Here is a 22,104-nt window from a genome sequence, read left to right on the forward strand (position 1 = left end):
GGGTTTGGTTTCCATGATGTTTAAGAGTTATCAGTTTGTTCCTGTCTCCTTGTGGCCCATGTCAGGATGTGTCACTGGACTGGCTGGCCAGCCGGCACAGCGTGTTTCTTGCTCCTCATTTCCAGACAGTGAACACAGCCCATGACATCACCTCTGGCCAGCGGCGGATCAGAGGCCAGGCCATGGCAATGTCAAGTGTGTTTTGCTGTAGCCATTCAGCCAGAGAGTTGATCTTTTACAGTGCAATTTGCATGTGGAGAAATCTGGATGGCCCTTCATTCTAGGGGGATTTCAGTATTTGTTCTTGGGCCAAAAATAGACTGTTTTTGTGGGGTTGAACTGCCTGTTTTTATAGAGCATTACATTTTACCAAAGGAGCAAAGCTGTTCACCATGATCCTCGGAGTCTTAGTCTCTGTTGTGTATACTAAGTCTGGCCATGGAGATGAGTCTCAGCCAAGTCTGGGAGTTAAGTGCCTGATTTGGAACGTTGCAGGAATCTAATGTAGGTTATGTGAGGTTTGCCATGCCTGCAGCCCCTGTGCTGCTGAGGTAAGTGTGCTGCAGCAGGCTGTGCTAGTGAGAATTTCCTTTGTGCTGCAGGTTTCATGCCTAGTGCTTTTATGGTGCTGGAAGAGGGGAAGGAGGCAACAAGAATGTGAAAAATCAAGGCCAGGTCATTACTGTCAGGCGAGGACAGAGTCCTGTAGCCAGTCAGATGTGACAGAACACACTTGCTGATGCAGCTACCAGGAAGCTTGAGAGAAATGTGACTGAGTGAGAGCAGTGCGCATGTGCCTGTGGAGAAAGGAGGCTATCTGTGAGCTCTTGCAATGCTTTTCTCTGCCCAGCAACATCATTGCTTCTATTCCTTGTGTTCTGCTTAAGCAGCTGTTTCTGCGTTTATGATCCAATCTATTCTTCATACAGGGCCATCTTCACACTGAGCACCTTCACTGTCACAGCACTTACTGGAGATGAAGGACTGACAGGACCTCAGGTTTGCTTTGAGGGCAAAAGCACCATAGTTACTGTTCTTAAACTAGTGTGAGAGCCTTGTAGGGCCAGCCTCTGTCCCCACCTATGTAAAATGGCTCCTGTAGTCTCAAAAGAGGGAGACTTCAGCCAAATGCGTCTCCATATTGACAAGTATAGAGAAAATTATGCACATGATCAACTTGCTAAGGATTTCATTTGATGTGCAGCTGAAAATCAGCTGCCAATGAAAAAGGAAGCTCTGCATCCCTACTTGTGTGCATCTAGTGCATTTAGAAGCTACAGGCCATGTTGATTGCAGACTGCAGTTAGAATAGCTTATAGATAAAATCAACTCGATACCACCACCATGACCATTTAGCCCAGTCATTTCTGAGCACTGCAATACAGCTCTCACCACAGCCTGCTCCCTCCCTTCAGTGAGAGCTGCTCTCTGGGCTGCCCTGCCCAGCTTGTAAATGTAGCTCATCAGCCTCTGCTTCTTTGCAAATGAGTTGCGTAGGTAAGGGGAGGAGGAGGAGGCAGCCCTGCTGCAACCTGCCCATCCCAGCCATTCATAAAGGCTCCGTGCTCCTTAGGCTTTCTGAAGTCATTTGCCACGTGAACCGTGTGGCTATAAAACTTTGCTGTTTCCTTAAATGCTCTGCCTTTTGCAACAGGAGGTCATTTCCCAGTGGGGAAAAACAAGCTGTTGATGTGGTAGGCGCTCAGCTTGTCGTTTGGATAAAATCCAGGGCCGATTAGTTTGGGCGCAGCACCGTGTTAACACAGGCAGAATGCACCCAGACTGGCTCCCGTCAGGATAGTGCTGCTCTCCCCACACTGCTGTCCATGGCCCGGTTCAGCGTGAGCACCAGTCCCTGTCCCTTCCTGCACTGACATGCCCACAGGGAACCAGAATTTGCACCCAGTGCTGCTTGCCCGTGTCTTTGTTGGTGTCGACCCTCCCAAAGCAAATAGAGATTTGCCTGTCTGCACTGACTCAGCTGTGCAGTAAGTCCATAGGTGAGGAGCCGCCTTCCACAGAAGATACTGGGGCATTTTAGAGGAACTTCACTCTGTCCCAGGAAGTGCACTGCAGTGAGCAATGCTGCATTGGGCAAGAAAACCTACCCAGGAGCCATTAATCTCTCGACATCTGTAGCCCTGCGGTTGTAAGCACTGGGGGTTGTCTTCCCCTGCCTGCAATTACCAGCTAGCAACTGCGAATTCAAAGGAATCTGGGCTATCTTTAGGAAGCAAGTACCTACTCTTTGCCTCCTCTCAGGAAGCAAGGTCCTTCATTACAGCCTGTCATGGCAAGGGGCTTGCAGATAAGGAAGAAGGGCAGGAAACCTGCTGGGCTTTGCTTCTTTAGCAACTCTAAAATATTTTCCATAGCCTTAACACTATGAGTCAGCATTTCTAGAGCCTTGACTTGTTTATAGCAGCAATCAGTGAGATGGTACAAGGTAGGTGGGGTGTGGAGGTATGTGTGTGTCTAAAATGAGAAACCCTTTGCCCAGGCACAAATGGGGAAGTTACCAACTGTATTTCCAAGATGTGACTAATGGGAAGCAAAGCACTGAACAGTAACTGCCGTGGAGCCATCTGCAGGGTAAGGAGTTTCCTAGTGTGAGTAAGGGAGTTGGAACTTTACAAAGCCGTACATATTGTATTGTCATAGTAAGGACATGCAAATATTTTTGATTATCAGAATAGTGGGATGAAGGTAACACTTCCTGCCTCCAGTGGTTATGGATTCATTTTGCACTGGCCTGGCCAGATGGGCTGAAGGGCAGGAAGACCCCCCAAAAGCGTACAGGTAACAGACCAAACACTGGGGCTTCCATTCAGAGCCTATACCTGCACTGGAATAAGGAACATCAGTCATGGGATATCTTCTGTCACCACGTGCAAGATTTTTGCCTGTGCCTGGCTGGTCAGCCTGGCTGGATCTCGTGGCAAAGGGAGGTGACACCAAAACCAGTACATATTTTAGATCTTCAACGTCACTTCTGCAAAGGTATTTATTTTGAAAATTCTAGTTTCCATAGCGATGTAGTGCCGTTCTCTCTCATCTTTCTCCTATTACTCCAGTCTTAGCAGCCATTAGATAAATTATCAGAGAGGCAAACCTTAGCATTTTTTTATCTTAAGTGATTTTATATATGTTGGTTCCTTAGTGAATCAGAGGCATTTAGTCAGGGATTGACTCATATCCTTTCCTGGGGCTGACATGAGGTCTGTTGCAGTGCAAAGATGATAATGAAGAATGAATATTCTTAATTAGACTTGGTGAATGAATTCCTAGGCTACTTCCCTGTAGAGTGGGGGTCTTATATCTAGAATTCTGGTTCCATTCTAGATGAGTTGTTTATGTTATGTCTTTAGATTTTACTTGTGTTTTGCCATAGCGTCATTAGGACATCATGTTTTTGTTTCATACGTGTAGTAAATAAATTCTTTTGTAAGGGTTGCACTGCTGTTCAGCTGCTGTTCTCCACCCCAGGGGTGACTTTTGGACACAGTTTCCCTTCCTGTTGTTAGCAGAGCCAGAGCTCATGGCTCATTCCTTCATTTCAATATCTAGATAAAAGAAGCAGTTAAGAAAATAAGGCAAGATCTTTTTTATTGGTGGGTTTGGTTGATTTGTTTGTTTATGTTGTTGGGTTTTTTGTTCTTGTTTTGTTTTGTTTCCTGCTGCATCTTGTCTTTCCTGGTCAAGGAACTAGTAGTCTTGCCAGAATAGTTGTGCAGGTTGGAATGTAAAAATCCCAGACTTAACCCTGCGGCAATGATGGCATGCGAAAAGCAAAGATGTGGAGATGACTTATTCCGATGGTGTAGTTTGCCTTTTAAGGAGATGGTTTAGTGAGTTCTTTTGCCTATATGAACTGTATCTCCACCTGGGGAGCTATGCCAGAATAGCTGTTCCACAAACCCTTTGCTGCGAACAATAGCCTTTGTCCTGGAATTCAGTCCTCATGAGTAGGTAAGCAGTGAAGTACAGAAACTGTGTGGGAGAACGAGAGTGGCACTGTGGACCAGATTCCAAGATAAGGAAGTAGGGCTAAAGAACAAGGCGAGGATCAGCCTTTGACTTCTGCACTGTCGTCACTTAGTAACAAAAATACTTGAATTATATAAATTGGAACACAGATACAGTAAGTTGAGGGTGCAGGAACTCCTCTGTGGAATGTAGGTGTTAGGAGGCATCTGCAGCACAGTGCCCATTGTTTGCCCTGCCAGTCAGTCCTGGTCTCTGGTGCCTCATGTTTTCCTCCCTAACTAAAGCCATCAGCTGTATTGTTTCTATTCAGCACATGAGTTCTTCAAAGGAGATGGTTTTAGAGAAGTAACTTCTTCCCCCTGCTTCTCTCTGAGCTCCCCAGGTGTTGGATACCTGGCAGAAATAGCCTTTTAAATCCCAAGAGGTAGAGGTTCACTTGTGCTCCAAAGAATAGTAATCCTTCCAAAATCTCTATTTTAGTTGTCAAATATTTACTTTTAGCTGAATTGTGCTCATTCATTAAGAAAACTAATAATACTTTGCTCTTCACAATGTGGCCTATCAGTGGATCCCATATATATTTTATGCAAAGCATTTAAAGGTGGTTGCTTATCTTTTCATTTACCGTTTTTTCCCCCCTTTGTGTTCTTGTGTTCCTATGTTTTGAGATAAGGTGAACAAAAGTTCTCCCAACTGCTATCTCTAGGCTATGAATTCTGTAATACCTTCACTGTGGACTTTCTGATTCACTCCCTTAGAGGTGAATGGTCACAATCTTTTTAAATATCCTTCAGACAAGGGCTCTTCTCAATCCCTAATCTTGGAGTCAACCATCATTGTCCTGTGTCACACAATGAAACAGCAGTCGCAGTAATAACTCAAATAATAACCCCTCCAGATTTTGGTTGTTTCAGTGCTGGGTATTGTTAGGTTGGAGACCCTGAGTGCAAACGAGCAGTGGAGCCCCCGTGTGCCAGATGCAGATGTACCCAACACACATTTAAAAGCTAATAATTAAAAAAAAAATCCCTATTTCAGAATAACTGCTTGGTATGGAATGAGAATGAAATGTGACCAGTGGCCTTGTGACTGTTGTGTTGTATAACAAGATAAAAAGTGCTTGGGATTTGTGGATTGAGCTTTTTCTCGTTTGTCTTCCAGAGGTCAAAGTCTACTGCAAGCAGTGACCGATACAATCCCCCGTGTAAGTCAGGCTGGACTGCCTGTGCCTCAGGCCCTAACAGCAGAGTGGTTTGTGCAAGAGCACTTTGGAAGGTGTTTGTGAGGATTTTTCTGTGTCCCTATGATGGTCCTAGGGAACCTAGGTCTAGGAGGAGATCCAGAACTGGACCCAGAGCCAGGATTCTTTGCAATCCCAGAGAAGTAATGATGGGAGATTTGGCTGAGGCCATCCCGCTAGCCTGCCTCCCGTGCTGCTTCTTGTATGTGTCCAAGAAACTGCCTCCAGTTTATACAATTGCACTCTAGTAAACAATTTTTCATGCAGATATGGGCAGCAGATGTTACTCATGCCTGTGTGAACACTTCAATGTCTTTACAACAGGGATGATCCTCAGATCCGGTGCTGTTAAACAATGGATGTACCCACCAGAAGTCCCACTGGTTATAGCCATTCCATTACAGCTTGCTCAAAACCCTTTGAAGGATGGTCACGCCATCCCTCTTCGGGCACTCGAGGGGATTGACTCACAAATATGAAAATATGAGCAAAATAAAATTAGTTGGCTTAAGTGGCTGCAACCCCAGCTGTGCCCCACTGCCCGATTCCCAGAAGGTCATCCTTGCAGCCAGGCTGACTGTGGAAGGCAATTCCTGAGCTGCTGTACTGACAGCCCATTCTTAAGGGTGTTAATATTTGTCTGGCTCTTCTGTGAAACAGTTCAGGAAGCCTAACCAGAATAAAAATGTGCACTTTTTCATCTGAAGAATTGTCTTTTAGTTAATTTCTCAAATGGGCTCCGAGGAGCAGCAGTGCTGCTGTGAGGGCAGGGCAGAGGGAGAGAGATGACCTTCCCTTTTGGGAGCAGCCGTTACGTCAGTTTTGCTGCCTCACAAAACTATGCCCTACAGTTATTTTTGGTGCTGGACTGCCTTAATTTTCTGGAGAGTGAATGAAGGATTAACATAGTGTGCTTATGGCATTTGGAAACTAAGTTTTTAGGAAAAAAAATCATAATTCAGCACGTGCTCAGGTGCAAATGCTTAAATTGTTAGGCATGGGAAAGACGGGTGTCCATGGTATCCGTTCCTACAACTCAGTTAGGGGATAAATCCTTTTTAATTTTTCTGACTTTGCTGCTTTTTAAGACCTCTAACCCAATGTCTACTATCAGGCTGCCTCCAGAGAGAGAAGCCTTTAAAGAGACCAGCTTTGTACCTATAAATAATGTACACGGCAGAGTACAAAAATGGAGCCAAGGAGAGGCTCCTCCTCACCTGACCGTGGTTGCGACAGCTCCGTGAGGATGGCTGTGGTCAGGCAGGAGGCTGCAAGGAGCACTCTCACCCTGTCATCCATCTTGACTAAACTGCTGCTGAGATCTGAGGTTTCCAACACTTGAATACTCACTGGTAAATCACGACTGCAGTTGTACTGAAATACATCAGATTTCAGGGGCCAAATGTGGCAAGGTTTTGAACAGTGTGGTTATACTCCTACTCGGAACTAAAGGTCTGCTTGAGTGCTTTGTTAGGTTGGATGTGTTGGAATATGGAGAATTTCGCAAGTCTGAGCCCTTCCTATAAATGAAAACACTGTGGCAAAAAAATGTAAATAAATGCCACACATACTTTGTATAAGAGCCCCTCCCAATATCTGTAAATATGGTCATTTTGATGTTTCCCAGTTTTGAGTTTTTAACAGGGGATAGACACAAGACTTTGTCTATTACAAAGACAGCATTTTCCTTTTCCTGGATTAGTTTTATCATCTCAGTTTCCACTTAACTGAAAACACTTAATGGAAATTAAATGTAGCATCTTAAAGAGAATTGCCTTTGAAAGAAATTATTTGTTCTTAAAAAATCACTTCAGTAGCTTCTCAGTTTAACTGCATTTTAATATGAACACAAAACTCATCCCGGGTCAGATTCTCCAGGAAAACTTTTCTCATGATTCCTGTAGCAGTTGTTTCATTCCTTGCTGCCTTAATTTTGCAGCTTTAAATGGCAGGTTCTCTCCAAGGCCATCCACTTCAAAGCTTCATAAAATAGAGCTTTAAATAAATTACTGAGTTAGAAATTATACTGGCTGTGCCCAGCTTTGTGCCTGGATGTGGGAATACTTGGCATTGGGTATGGAATTCCAAGGAAAATTACCTCTTTCCTTTGCTGGCTTGCCAAAGAGCAGTAAGAAGGAAAACTGCTGCAGCTGGGAAGACACGGAAATCTCCAGTTTCCCTTTTCCAGAGAACACAGCCTGGACAACTGCTGAATATTAACACGCAGTGCAACCAGTGCAACGCTGGGCTAATGCTGGGATTAACACAGAGTACAGCCTCTGGAGGGGACATGTCCCAGCGTGGCAGGGAGGAGACACCAGGCCACAGGGCAGCAGTGCCTGCTGGAACAGCTCATACTGGAACTGCTCATCCATTGCTGTGGATGCCCTGTGGAGTTAGTGGGAAGGGGGGGAGGTGTGGGACACTTGTGCTTTGTGTGCCAGGTGTGCTTCTGAAGGTGGAGGGCCCCAAACTGTATTATTTTAGATTTTTTTAATCTGCTTTTGCAAGCTTTAGATAATGCAATACTGACAACATGACACTTCTAAGCAGTGAAAGAGTTTGAAATAGTTTGTCTTTCACAAAGAGACGACCCACCTCCCTCTATGTTCAGATTTCTGGCCTCTGTGTGTGCAGAGCCAGCTAGTCCATAATTGTTTGCTTTCTTCAGAGTCTTTTGAAGTTTAAATCTTCAAGCCAGTTCCTTATATTAAAAATAAATTCTTCAAAGCCACCAATAAAATGTCAACTGTGATTAAAGCCTGACTCCTCATTTTAAGACTTGTCTCCTAAGAACTGTGAGGTCACTCGATGAGTCAGCATTTGAAAGGACCGTTATTCCTGAGACCATGGGTAAAGCCCAAAGTTCACGGTTTCTTGCTTAAATGGTTCTATCGAGTTTTAAATTGCTTTGCATTGTGCCGAAAGAAATGCAAACTGCAGGAGTGGTTTGGCACAGAACTTGTGATATTTCAGGCACCTCGAGTCTTGAAAAAAACTCTGTATTAATGTAAAAGTTGGTATTTCTGGTAGGAAAAACTTTACCTCCTGTGTAGTAAAGAGGAGGGTGGAGTGGGAAGCTATGTTTGAGGCATAAACTTTCAACTGTGTTCTGTTGAAATAAAACTTGGGAACTGTAAAATCTCTGGGCAAGGGCTCTATCCTTTGTACAGTGCCAAAGTCTGATAGGGCTTTCTAGACACAGGAATTTTATTAATTTTGTTTATTAAAATACTGAAAAATACAGTGGAGCATTAAGGTGCAAGGACAACCCTGACAAGCGAGTCAATACTATTTTGAAGATTATCTGTGCAGCCTGCTTATTCTTTTTGTGTACATTAATGATAAGAGTCTTTAATTACATGATCAGATTTTGTCACTTTCCCTCCCTGTTTGCTGCAGTGCACACTGTCATGAGTATTTGGAGGTAATTAATCACACCAGAGCAGCGAATAACTTGGAGCAAGATTCTGCCTCCAACTCCAGCCTGTGTCAATCTCGGGTCTCCCCATCCTCTCTGCCTTTTCCTGTGTTCCTAATTAACTCCTGCCTCAGTTCCTAGCTGCTCTGCATTCAAACCATGTTTGTTTTGAAACTGTTTGTTTTGAAACCGTGCTGTCTGTGCAGAACTGGGCCTTGGTGTTGAGCAGGGAACCTGGAGCAGCAGTAGGAGGGGAAAGTCTCGCTGACCTTTCCCTCCTACAGTGGAGCCTGGTCAGAGCAGGGGCAGAAGTTCAGGTCATTTAGCTGGATAATTCAGGTCATTTAGCGGGGATAATCAGAGATTTGAAATGGTATAAAATCTGGTATAAAAATGAGATCCCCTTCCATTGTCGGGCTTCCCCAACAACCTGTGTTTTTTTTGCTAAGCATCACTAAAACCTCCGGTGCTTCTCGGAAGCGGGCGGGAGCATCTGTTGGAGCCCACCTTTCCCTCGCCGGGGGGGTGCTCAGCACGCCCGGGGAGCGGCTGGTCCGCCCGGGCGGCTGCGGGTGGAGCCCTGGAGCCAGGCGGGCTCCGGCTGCTGCGGGAGCGCTGCAGCTCAGCCCGGCGGCGTTCCGGGGCGCTGCTGCTGCCGCTCCGGCTCCCCGCGGCCGGGAGCCCGGCAGCTCACGGTGTTCACATCCCTGCCCAGATCCCCTCCGCGTGGCCCTGGCTGGGGCTGTTCCAACCTCCCCCGCCTGCCGCGGCGTAGGTAAAACGCGGCTGTGCTGCATCCCGGGCCGTCCTCCTCCCGGTGACCCCGCGGTGAAACCCCCCCGGGGCCGCACGGCGCTCAGGGAACACCGGGGGGCGCGGGGGTGGCCCAGCGGCGAGGGACAGAGGCAGCTCCGCCGCGGCCCCTCGCTCCGGCTTGGCCGCGCTCGCACAGGGAGGGGGCGAAGCGCGGCCGCCTCGAAGCAACCCCATCCCTGAGAGCCTCACCTGCCGCGGCCCCGGGCGGGGGGCGGCCGGGCCGGGCGGGTCCGCGCTGGCCGGGCCGGCTCTCCCCCGGCCGCGGCGCGGCGGGGCGGGGCGGGGGGCGGGCGCGGCGGCGCCGCTCGCTGATTGCAGGGCGGGCGCTGCCAGTCCGCCGCCTCCCCCGCGCCAGCCGCGTCCCCGCGCCGGAGCCGCACGGCCCAGCAGCCAGCGCCCAGCCCGGCCCGGCCCCGCCAGCCGCCCCCCATGGAGGAGCAGCCCCACCACCACCATCACCACCACCACTACTACTACTACGGCCACCACCACCACCACCCGCAGAGCGCCTACCTGCCGCCGCCCGACGGCCGAGCCCAGCCCAAGCCGCCGCTCCGCCACGAGCACAAGCACGGCGGCCCGCAGCACACGGAGGCGCCGAAGCGGAGACCAGGTCGGGGCGGGCAGCGGGACGGGGCCTGTGACCTTCGCGGGGCGGCGGCGGGGCCCCCCCCTTCCCCTCCTCCGCCGCCGCCGCCTCCCCCGGCCCGGCTCGAAGCTTCTCCGCCGCGCTGGGGCCGCTTCCTGTCCGCCATGTTGGGGCTGCGGGAGCCGCGGGCCCGCCGGCACCGCCGCCCGCCGGCACGTGGGGCCGGGCCGCTCTCCCGCCGCGCCGGGGCCGGGGCCGCGGGGGCGGGGCGGGCGGCGATTGATGAGCGCCAGGATCAATGAGTCACATCGGGCAGAGCGGCCCGGCCCGGCGGCGGCGGGAGGCGGTGAGGCCCGGCCCGGCCCGGGGCCCTCGGCCGCCTCCTCCCCGCCGGGGCCAGGGCTGCGGTTCCCGGGCCGGGCCGAGCCCCGCGGGCCGGGCGGCAGCGGCGCACAGGCGGTGGCCGGGCAGCGGGGAGGGGGGGCCGCTCCCGGGCAGGGCCGGAGCCCCCGCCGCGCTCCTGGGGGGCTCCCCGGCTCCCCATTTTGGGGGGCTTGTGCGGGGTCGGAGCCAGTGCGTGGTCACCAGCCCGGCAGGAACACCGCGTGCTTTTTTTTTTTTTTCCTTGAAATTTCCTTTTACATAACGAGGTGGGAGGGGGCCTGGCAGCAGCGGAGCAGGGTCGGCAGTGCCCCATGTGCTGCCCGGGCATGCAGGGAGGGACCTGATCCGGCACCCGCTAAAATAAGTTACTGAGCAAAAATAAGTTGAGTAGTCATTTCGCTGTTTGCAGCGTGCCCAGGGTTTTAATATGCGCTTAGGCTGGCACCCCTCCCTTCCCGGCTCCGAAATGGTTTGTGAGGTTGCTAAATCCTCTTCACCTGTTCGTCTTACTATCCTGTTTGGTTTTTTTCCTCTTCCCTAAATTTTGGTTGCTGCACCTCAGTGTCCAGGCAAGGGCCAGCTGTGCCAAATGTTGATTTGGAGAAAACTCAGGCAGCTGAGCTGTGAATACTTGAGAATTGGAACTAGAAACTGCTGACACACTGACTTACTGAAATGGATTTTGTTCTTCATTTTATTCTTTCGCTCCTCATCTGCAATGGTCTTATGACCACTCTTATTGTTTTGTTTCATTAACAAGTGGTGTCAGAAGTCTTGAGTCATACAAGGTCAGCTGTAACACGCTGCTCTTGAGAAGGCTTCCTCTCCACATTATTCTGAAATGCTTAATTTTTAGTTGCTGGCTCAGCTGAGAATCCCACCCTACCAGTTCTCTCTGGGATGAACTATTTATGGTTAATTTCTTTTAACAGCATATTAGAAAGTTATAGTGGAAGTTGTGGTGGTTACAGATACTTGCATGTAGTAAAATCCTTTTTGATCCCCTTCGGCAAACTTAGTTGTGGAATTTTTGTAAAGATTCCTACAAGGATTCTTGTGTTCCAGACTCGCAGAGAGCTTGAGCAGTTACATCTGCCAGACATCTGAGGCTCCAGGATGTGAGGGTAACAATGATTTTCAGTTATAGCAGTTAATTTCAACAACATCAGCAACAACAAAAACATTCTTTTTCAAGCTGGAGTCTTGCCTGCTCCTGTTGTTGAGGGACTCCCTCGCTGTGCTGACTCTGTGCCACTGTGGCTGCAGATGGAGCCTTAGGTGGGTCAGTGGTTGCAGGAGATGGAAGGCTTTCCAGCCTCGGGAAGGAGGACGGATGAGTCAGAGGAGGAGCGGGTGCAGTAGGAGGGATCCCTCTGCTCAGTCCACAGCTGGACTGGATTTGTTGAGCTGGGCACAGTGTGCTCTCCCTGTCTCCCAGTGGGGCTCCAGGGATTCTCCTGGGGCGTTGTAGCCAGGGTCCTCGAAAGCAACAGTCCTCTGGCCAGGGATTTTTAAAAAGGAAACAAATGAAGAGGAAGGTGAGGTGGTTCAGTGTGGACTGTCCTGAGCTTTCAGCTTCTCTTGAATTGCACTTCCAAAGATTCATTTCGCAACCATAAGGCCTAAAACTGAATTTCAGAAGGAAAAAGGAAAGCTGAGTGTACAGTATAATCTCATGGTATGATCAGTTGGAGCCCTCAGCAAATACTTTATTTCTTGGGTCTCAAGCTCATACCATCCCTTCCAGGGACTCTGAAATACCAGTTTTTCAGTGGACAAGAGACCAGTTGCTGGTAGCAGCAGAAGGGCTCTCTCAGGGATGCATTTCCTCCCAGTTTTATCACCTTTTCAATGCTGAAGAGCACGTGTAGGGAGGTGTTGGTTGCTATCTTGAAATGCAGAGAGAAAATGCAGTCACACTCTCCCTCCACCTTTCAAGTGGACTTGCACATGTCCCTTTTAAAATCCTTCTTTTTTATTTTTCTCTCCCCTTCCCCTTTACTGAGTTGGCATTTGGGATGAGGGTGGGAATGAGGGCTGCTGGTGTTGCAGGCCCGAGAGCTGATGGAGATGGCAGGAGTTCTCCCTTGTTCACAGTGTGGATTCTGAACCTCCACAGATCCTGTCAGTGGATCCCTCTGTCTTGAAGCATCCTGGGAATTAATTTTTTTCCTTTCTGTGACCTGGAAATGGTAGCTGATGAAATAGCTCTCCAGGCTGCCAGACATCTTTAGTACAGTGTATTTTCCTGAAATAGTATCTGTATTTTCTTTTGCTTTGTTATGTTGTCTGTATGTCACCCAGTTCTGTGAGAGTCAATCACTGCTGGTACTTTCTGCTTAACCCTTCTTGTCATGGGTTCCATCGAAGAAGTTCATTCTGATGTACATCAGAGACTAGACGTTTTCCTATTTTAAACTGTCTGCTTGAGGAAACTGGATATGTTTGGGGCTGATTACAGCTTTCTGCAACGAAGAGTTTAACGTTTCACATTCTAATTCTTCCCTTTTGTTTTTTTTTTTTTTGGCTTTTTTCTAGGCTACGGAGAGCTAAATGGTAACGCAGGAGAAAGAGAAGTGTCACTGAAGGGCCTGTGCTCTGATGAAGCCACCGCCCCAGGATCCAGGGTACCCAATGGCAGCCAGCAGCTCGTAGATTCTAATGTCCCCCCAAAGCAGACCGTGAAGGCCGGTGCTTTGGGGAAAGCTGGAATCAAAACCAAGAACTTCATTCAGAAAAATAGCATGGACAAAAAGAATGAGAAGTCTTACGAAAATAAACTTAGAGAAGGCCAGTCCTCGGACAAGCCAGAGGGAGTGTCTATTCCTAACGGCGTGGTAACCAATAATTCCAGCTACATCACCAATGGCTACGTAGGCAAAGGGGCCGATAACGATGGCAGTGGCTCCGAGAGCGGATATACTACGCCTAAAAAACGGAAAGGCAGGCGCAACAGTGCCAAGGGTTGTGAGAACTTGAATCTAGTACAGGACAAAATAATGCAGCAGGAGGTCAGTGCACCAACCTTGAAACAGGAACTTGAGAGCTTCAAGCCCGATTATAGTGAACAAAAGGGGAACCGAATTGAAAATACTAAGCCCGTTTGGAAATATGAGGCTGGGGCTGGTGGAGCAGGCCGGGGAAAGCCTGGGCTCGGGGATGTACCCCGGAAAAACTCTGATGCCAAACCTGGGATTAGCAGCAAGAAGTTTGATGACCGGCCCAAAGGGAAGCACGCATCGTCGGCTACGTCTAAAGAGGACTCATGGACCTTATTTAAACCGCCCCCAGTTTTTCCAGTGGACAATAGCAGTGCTAAAATTGTTCCCAAAATTAGTTATGCAAGTAAAGTTAAAGAAAACCTCAACAAAGCAGCTCAAACCCCATCCACTTCGTCATCTTCATCATCTTCGTCATCTGCCGGGGAAACTCAGGCCCAAACATCAAGTCGACTGTCCCAGGTCCCCATGTCTGCTATGAAATCTGTCACCTCTGCCAGCTTCTCGAACGGGCCGATCCTCGCGGGGACCGATGGAAGTGTGTATTCCCCAGGGACCCAGCCACTGCTCTCAACTGCTGCTAGTACTGTACCATCGACCTCCTCCGAGTCAGTAGCCCAGGACATGAGTACAACTTCGACAGCTCTAGAACAAAAGAAATCTGGCCTTTTTGTCTACCCTTCAAATATGCAAACTGTGCTCCTGGGTGCAGCGCAGGTCGATTTCCCTTCGCAGGCGAATCAGCAGAACCTGGGAGATATCTTCCAGAATCAGTGGGGCTTGTCTTTCATAAACGAGCCCAGCGCTGGACCCGAAACTGTTGTGGGCAAGTCTGCGGATAATCAGTTAATGGAAGTGACATTTCAAGGGGAATATCCTGCCACTTTGGTTTCACAGTGTGCTGAAATCACTCCCTCAGGAACTGAACAACCTGTGTTTCCTAAGGCTTATGAGCTGGATAAACGGACTAGCCCTCAAATTCTTAGTGCTATTCTTAAGCCTGGGACTGCTGTTGAGGGTGGTGTCTTAGCTTTGGAGTCGCATCACACAGGTGACCTACAAAAGGCAGACACCGGTAGCCAAGGTGCTTTAGTGTTTCTTTCAAAAGACTATGAAGTAGAGAATCCTCTGGCCTCTCCTACGAACAATTTGCTATCCTCCGCCAAAGAACAGAGGTACCAGAGAGGCCTAGAAAGGAAAGATAGCTGGGGTTCTTTTGACCTGAGGGCTGCTATTCTATATCACACTAAAGGTAATGGCTTAACTTGCTCCCTAAGGGCATTCTTTTCTTTTTTTTTTTTTTTTTTCTCTTTTGTACGTCTATCTTTATAAGTGCAATATTCTAACATGATATATTCCTTCCAGCAATTCTGATTGTTTTAAAAATGAGCTTTTTTTTTTTTTTTTTTTTCTTTTTTTTTGCTTGCATATCTCTCGTGGCCATAACGGTTTGGGACGCTACTCAAACCGTTGTTTAATTAATGTTAAGGGGTATTTGTTTCCCTGTTCCTGTGGGCAAGCATGAGTGATGTTGATAGTGATGATACTGAGCAGGCCCTTCTAAGCCTCTCGGCATTGGAAGGAGTTAAATGTGTAGGTTCACCCTCTCTGTTCCAGCTTTACCAGGTGATATTCTGTCACTGAAAAAGCTTCATAGTCTGTGCTCACACCTCTACCACCAAAGTGTTGCAGCTTCTCCCTTGGGCAGATCAGACCATGAAATCATGGCTTTGAAGGAAGAAAAAATTATTCCTGCAGCCTTAGGTGTGATTTATTTTTCTGAGCCTGACCCACACACACTTTTCCCCTGCCCTTCTTGAATATTACGGCAACAGCAAGACCAATCTTTTCTTATCAGCTCCTCTGTAAGCTGCAGATTGAATTCTCTCCTTGTCTTTGTAGGCCACATCTTTCAGGTGATTTTATTGCTTTCATGGAGTCCTTTGTAGTCCAGCTCTTTTTTTTCCCTGGTTTTTTTTTTTTTTTGAGATGGAAATGACTCAAACATGATACAGACACTTTAAAATGGGAACGAAGAGAGGGAAGCCTGTGGGATGGCTTGCTTTCTGCTTTAGCCTCAGCCCCAGAAGCTCTGAGGTCTTGTGGCAGCTCTTGGCTTCTGGTGCTGGCTCGGTGTTAACAGGAGCCTGGTTGTGTGTTCCCTTTTGGAACAGTGTTACTTACCCACCCCTGACCAACCCAGGGGCAGTTCCTTTTTCATTCGATCCCCTTCCCTCTCCCTGCATCCTCTGAAGGGAATAAGGTGACAATCTGGTTTTTTTTTGTTTACTGTTCCACATACATATGTGGATAATGCCTTCCTCCTCTCTGCAGAGGGTTGGTATTTGGCTGGCTTTGGCAAATTTGCTGTGTTTTGACCCACTACAAAGTTCTTAAATTACCAGTTTGCAAACTCAGATGCCTTTCTTTAGTAATAACAAGCCCAGTCATTTAAAAATCACAACTCCAAATATTTTCTTCCAGATCATCTCTCTCTTACAATGTTGAGATTTCAAGCTCTAGTATTCTTGAGAACAGCATTCATCAGTTGATTTTATCTGGGTCCTCTCCTTTAGCTCAGTCTTTGCCAGCATTAAAGCAGGCTTTCTGTTTTCATTCTTGTCTGTCTGCAGCCTAAATCCCAGTTTCCTATCAGAAAACGGGAGTACCAGAAAGCATAGCATGGAGAGAAATCCTACGTGATTTTAAGTTTGCAAATATTCCCTCCCTTCGGTTTGTCTCTTTGTTTTTGTCAGCCTGAACTTGTAGAAAAGGAACTATTCAGCCAGCAAGGCTGATCAGCTCTCCCTTTCTTGCTTGCTGTGGAAGACAGATCCCAGTAAAACAATAGGAACAACAGGAAAATAAAGAACACTCCCTTCCCATGTCCTCTCAAGGAGGTGTTAACTTCAAAGCCTGGCTGCGTTTAGCTCTTCTAAACACAGCAGTTAATTACATTTAATGGCAAGAATGACCACCTGAAGCACCCGTTAAAATACTGTTCTCTGCTCTTCTGCATATGAAGAAGAGCAGCTTCCCAGAGCTGTTGCTCTGAAGCATCTTGCTTTGAGCATCCAGAACAAACACCCTCTCTGCCCACTTCTTTTTTGCGCTGTATCTGTGCCATCTTCAAGGTGTTACTTAGGGGTAAAAGATGATGAATGTTTCTACCCAGTGCTGTCCTTAATGCGGTGATGGGGTGCTCCAAAGAGCTTAGGCTTGTCTTTCTCCTATTTAGTCTCCAAATGATTGCTGGTTCACAGAGCAGGAGATCGGTCCAGGTCTTAGTACTTCTGCGATCATGTTGGGTGTTGCATTTCATTCACTTTTGGGGTGAGTGGGGTTAAGGAGCATTTGGAGGAATGGTGCCTCCTGTCCCCTCTTCATGGCTGTGGTCCTGCAGCCAGAGCCCACAGTGTGCTGGGCAGTGCCTCCAACCCAGAGCTGCCAGGGTGTGTGTGCAGGACAGCAGTGCGGTGGTTAATGGGGGTTAATTCCCACACCGTTTGCTCCCTTTATCTTGGGCTGTTTTCCTGAGGTCCTACTCCCGAGCCAACCAGTTCCCCTGCAGTAGGAAAGGAACAATTTCACTCAGTTGCTTTTTGCGAGCTGGCTTGGGTTTACCTGGGTCGGTGTTAGGGCATCCTGGGCAGTTGGGTCCTCACATTGTTTGGTTTTTTGATTTCGAGAGGAGGTTGAACTTCTCCCTCTTGGATTGATCTGTTTGCTTTTGAGCAAAGTCTCGATAGTTTGATCTTCACATCTGCCCTCCCCCTGGGGTTATGAACACAAAGTAAAACGATCATGGGGCAAGGACGGGAGTGAGTTGTGGAGCACTGGTGTGTTCCTGCCCTGAGCTCCTCCAAGTGCAGTAGTTTAGTGCAAGGATAAAGCTCTGGATGCTGCAGTGAGGAATGGGCTGTAGTGTGAGTGGTAGGAGTGCTTTGGCCTGTCTGTCACAAATGTACACCCTTTTCTGCACTGTTTGTGCCTGTAACTGTGACCAGGTTGTGTGGATCCTCATCCTGGACTGTAAATAGGCTATGGGAAAGCCTCCAGCTTACTCGGTAGCTTTGTTCCAGCAAACCAGGCTTTCCTGTGTGTGGTTTGCCCAGTGACTGCACGGGACATTATGGATTGTAATTGCTTCACAGCTCCCCTGTGGAAAGATGGATGGAGGAGGTAGCACACAGGGAGGACTGGTTCTGGTGCAGGGATCCCATTTACCCCACCACAGCACCCTGGGTGCTGGCAAGGCTCTGCTGGGGTGTGAGACTTGGTGGTTGCAGAGCATGGTGAGGTCTTAGTGGAAGATTCCCGTGCTCCTTTGCATGTGTCTGGATTGCTTTTTCCCCAGAAGTCAAAGCACTGGGAATGCTCAGGCAAGGCTGATGGTGCACCCTCTTCTTGTTCTCTTGGAAGCTTTTCCTGTTGGTTTCCTTGTGCCCCTGCTCCTTTCTTTTTTTTTTTTTTTTTCTCTGTTTAAAGGACAGAAAGACTCCCTTGATCATCTGATCTGCTTGAGTGTAAAACACGATCCCTCAATGTGGCTGCCTTCACTGACAGCCCGTGCCGCTCGGTGTTTGTGACGATGCCTTGAAACGCTCGCAGGTGACAGATCTGATTTACCAAGGGAGATCTGATTTAGCTGAGCACTTGGTGGGTCTGCTGTGGATGTGGCTTGGAGACAGGGACAGTAGCTTAGTATGGCAGACTAGGAGGACCAGGAAGAAGTGATGCTCTCGCTTGCATCTCGTTGTCCCTATCTAAGGTAGAGTTGAACTTCTGCCTTGGTGTGGCATTGCCAAAATCCTTATCTTTTTGAGGTAGAACTGTTCCTTGCAGATTCTTTTGGTCCTTCAGAAGAGGAGGCTGCTTGTATCTCAGCTTTACTTTTGTTGAAACCAGCACCTTCTTACTGCTTTATTCCTTCTTTTAGAGACAACTGGAAGAAACACTTTGTATCGGAATAATTGTCAAAGCTGTGCAGAATTCTCTCACGTTTGGGCAGTTGCAGTCTTCCAGGCCGGGCTCTCACTGACACTGGGCTCTAGATGGCAAGCTTTGTGGTGGGAAGCTCAATAATTTGCTTGTCCTGAGCTAAAAAGCAAATAATTGAGGCCTCCAGCTCAGCTGCACAGCAGCAAAGACCACATGGGTGGAGGAGAGGAAGCTGCAGTGTTTCCCTCTTCTGACTTGCCCCCGAGTTTCTGCCTGTGCTGCTGCTTTGTTCCTTCTCAGCATCTCTGCTCGCGTGAAGAGGCAGAAGAGCAGCATGGAAAATAGAGCAAGGCAGCGTGGGCCAGCCAGGAGTGGCATTCACCGGAATGGTGAACTGGGTCAGAAGAAATAGCAGAGCTGTGAATTCAGCAATTTTCATCCTTTACATCAGGAGAGGGGGAGAAAAAAAAAAAAGGAGCCTTGGTTTCCCATTCCCATTGGTGGAAAGGGGTTAGGTCTCGCTCTGTTGCTTATGGCCTTGTGGGGCAAAAGCTGATTTAATTCTCCTTTGAGTCTGCTCTTTCCAGTTGTCAGGATGAGTACAGCGTATTCCGTACAGCCATGAGTCTCCACAACATGGAATTTTTAGTCTTTGCTTCATTTCCTGGGCAATCCCCTAACTTAATCATTATGTCCTGCAGGTAGAAGCAGAAAAATCAGATGAGAATGGTCCCTTTTTGTTATTTTTTAGTGTTTTATTTTAGGGACAATAGTAAGATTTATAAGAACAAAGAACTAGTTCTGTGGCATTGTGCAAGCACTTCTGTTTGCAAGGGCTGCCTCTCTAGCAAGGACAAAGTGTGTAAAAGTGCCTGTCTTAACAAGTTATCACAGAAACACTTCTTTTCCCCTCCAAGATTATGTACCAGTCCTGCTATAAAGTTTATTGACCTATGAGGAATCCCAGCACAATTCACTGGAGTGTGCCTTAGTCTGTTCCTGACATCAAAGCCTTCCTCCACCACCCCTTTGTTTCAGTGACAGTCCCCAGAAAAAGTGGTTTAGGTGGATGTGACTGGGGCTGTCTGCCCCGGGCAGTTCCTCAGCAAACCTGAGCCAGAGGGCTATGGAGAGGCCAGCTAATTGTAAAAAATCCTGGAAAACCAGAGGTTGGAAGGGGTACAGGAGGTGACCTAGTTCTGCCCCTGGCTTGGAGCAGGGCTGGCTTTGATGCTGGATTGTGCAAGGGTTTGTTGGTGGCATTTTATCCAGCTAGGGGTTGGAGTCCACTGAGAGAGAAGTGTGCCATTTCCCTGGCCACATGTCCTGTTTGGGGAATGGTGGCTCTTGTCTGTTGGTCAGGTCTTTGGAAAGGGCAGCAATGGGTTTTGGGTCAGTATCTGAGAGAGGTGGACTTGGCCTGATGGTGCCTTTTCCCCATGCAGGGTGAGCAAGAGTCCTTTGCTTAAACCTGCTCTGAAAGCTTTATCCAGGGAAGGCAGGCTTAAGAAAAGAGCTCTTTGAGCCCAAGGAAGAAGGACTGAAAGGAGGCTTAGGGCCTCTTGCATGCCCAGCTCATGGGTACTGTCTTTTATTCCACCCTGCATCCCTGAGCTCCCTGCTCTGCTTGGCTGGACCCAGGCAGTGGTGGCTCTGCTGAGCTGCCTGTCCACCAGGCTGGTCCAAACTCTGTGACAGTGGCCATGGCATTTGTCACAGCACCTTGTGTCAGTTGTGGGTGACCACAGCCTGGAACTGGGAGGAAAACTCACGCTAGTGTATTACCAAGTAAAGCAGAATAAATCATTAAATTCCATTTTAAGGTTGAAGAAAACCTTTTTTTTTCCCTAGTTTGGCATTGCAGTTAGCCTGTCTTTTTTTTTCTCTGTGAAGTTGTCTCAGTTGGTCAGTGTACTCAGCCTAATCTGTCCTGTGTCCCTGTGCTCTGCTGATGGCAGATGACATTCAGTAAGAGCTGTTACTGCATTGTTTCCCCATGGTCTTTGGGTTTGTAGCTTTATGAGGACTGAGCATCTGCCAGTCAGTGTGTCCAGGTGTCTGGGATTTACAGGACACTTTACAACACCCTCTCTTTCTGAAGAAGGAAAATTGGAGTCTGAAAAGGTTGGGGAGTTCAGCTGTTGGTTTGTTAGGGTTTTTATCTAAACAGAATGTTGACAACTTAAAACTCTTTAGTGTGTTCTTAATAGTATCTCACTGTCTGTCTTGTTGTTGTCAGACATGTCTTAATACAAGCAGTTCACATTCTTGTGGTGTCCAGGGAAGCTACAACCAAATGAACAGCACAAGAAAGTGTGGTCTGGACATGGGATACAGTAGTGGGGCAATGCTTCAGCTCTGCCTTGCATTTGATGCTCAAACATTGCTCTAATGTGGAGCAACCAGCGAGAGAGTAGTTCTCTGTCCCCAGCCTTTGGGGAAAGCTGTTAAAACAGGAGATGCTCTTTAGCTGTTAGGAAATGATGCATCTAACTGCGCTGAATGGAAAACTCACTCTGCGGGAGGTAATTTTAGTAGCTGGTTCATTTTACTTCGGGGGAATCTGCATCTGGCGGATGAGGGAGGCAGTCCCTCGCCAGGCTGCTTATATCTCTGGGGGTGTTAGAGGCTGGCTACTATTCCCAGAGCACTTAAGGCTTTCCCCCCCCCCGATGAAAGTGCAAAATGTTGCTGTTGTTATCGTGACGCAAAAATAACAGACCTCGTAAAATTTTGCCGGGGCCTTCCTTACAAAAGGCTTAATTGTGCAGGGAGGGCTGGCAATATTTATTTGCATGCAATTTCCTGCCCTGGGGAGCTGGAGATTGTAGGGGGACAAAGGACAGATGAAGGGTTGGAAAAGGGACGCGATTGATGGAGGTGACACTTGGCACACATCGTGCTGAGGCCATGAGTTTTGTAGGGCTTTTTCTTCTTCCTTTCCCATGCTGGATAGTTCACTTATTGCCTTGTTTTGTGCTTTACTGCACATCCCGTGTAGCCTGATAATCCCTTGCTATTCTCTGTTCCAACCCCCACCAAGGTCCTGTCACCCTCCTTTGTGGCAGAAGGGAGACTTGAAAGGTGGTTCTTGCAGGTCATGTTCCTACTAAATGCTCCTGTTGTAAAAAAATTTTGTCTCTTAAATTTGGGTGCAGGGTACAGTTAGTGTCTTCATAAATATTCTAGCTCACAAAATTCCATCTCCATAGTGGCTAAATGAGGTTATTTTGAATGGATCTCCAAAGGTGTGACTTGATTTGTGGGACATTTTAAAGGGAAGAGCCTTCTGTTTCTCAGTGTGGATGAAAAGAACATTTATTTCTGAGGTAAACAAAAGCATGTGCTTTTTGAGGGAGAACTGGGGAGAATTTATATTCAGCCTGCAAACATATTGTAGAGGTACATTGAGGAAAGAACCTCAGGCCAAGCAGGCAACCGGGTGTCTGAGAGCATCACACCTTGCTCCCGGGTGGTGTGTTGGCAGCAGCTTTGCAGTGATGTTGGCACAGCAGTCCTTGCCTGGTGTGCTTCAGCACACGCACACTGTGAGCCATGTGAAACTTGCCGTGTCCTGCGGTTCTGGTTTCACACACACTAAACATCAACTCGTAAAAAACCATCTCTTCAGGCTCCTTGTTGTGGCTGTGACACGCGAAGCAGCGCTGGAGTCGGGTTAGTAAAGCCTGAAGTCAGATTGTGATTTGTAGGACTGGAGAATGGTGGT

The 22,104-nt window shown here is 48.1% G+C and overlaps 1 protein-coding gene across 7 annotated transcripts in view; it reads left to right on the forward strand.

The window, feature by feature from the left end:
* Window positions 1–22,104, forward strand: part of NUFIP2 (nuclear FMR1 interacting protein 2) — a 42,683-nt gene that overhangs the window by 9,552 nt on the left and 11,027 nt on the right. For 5 of the 7 annotated variants that reach the window (XM_050321606.1, XM_050321610.1, XM_050321609.1 and 2 more), the window contains one exon: window positions 12,976–14,688. In XM_050321606.1, coding sequence (XP_050177563.1) covers window positions 13,182–14,688 — 1,507 coding nt within the window. In that variant the 5' untranslated portion in view covers window positions 12,976–13,181. Of the gene's footprint in view, window positions 1–9,838; window positions 10,078–12,975; window positions 14,689–22,104 lie in introns of those variants that run through there. The other 2 variants (XM_050321605.1, XM_050321604.1) reach the window with 2 other exon arrangements.

Source organism: Myiozetetes cayanensis, unplaced genomic scaffold (genome assembly GCF_022539395.1).
Source record: "Myiozetetes cayanensis isolate MyiCay16 unplaced genomic scaffold, myiCay2020 scf27, whole genome shotgun sequence".
Classification (NCBI taxonomy): domain Eukaryota; kingdom Metazoa; phylum Chordata; class Aves; order Passeriformes; family Tyrannidae; genus Myiozetetes; species Myiozetetes cayanensis.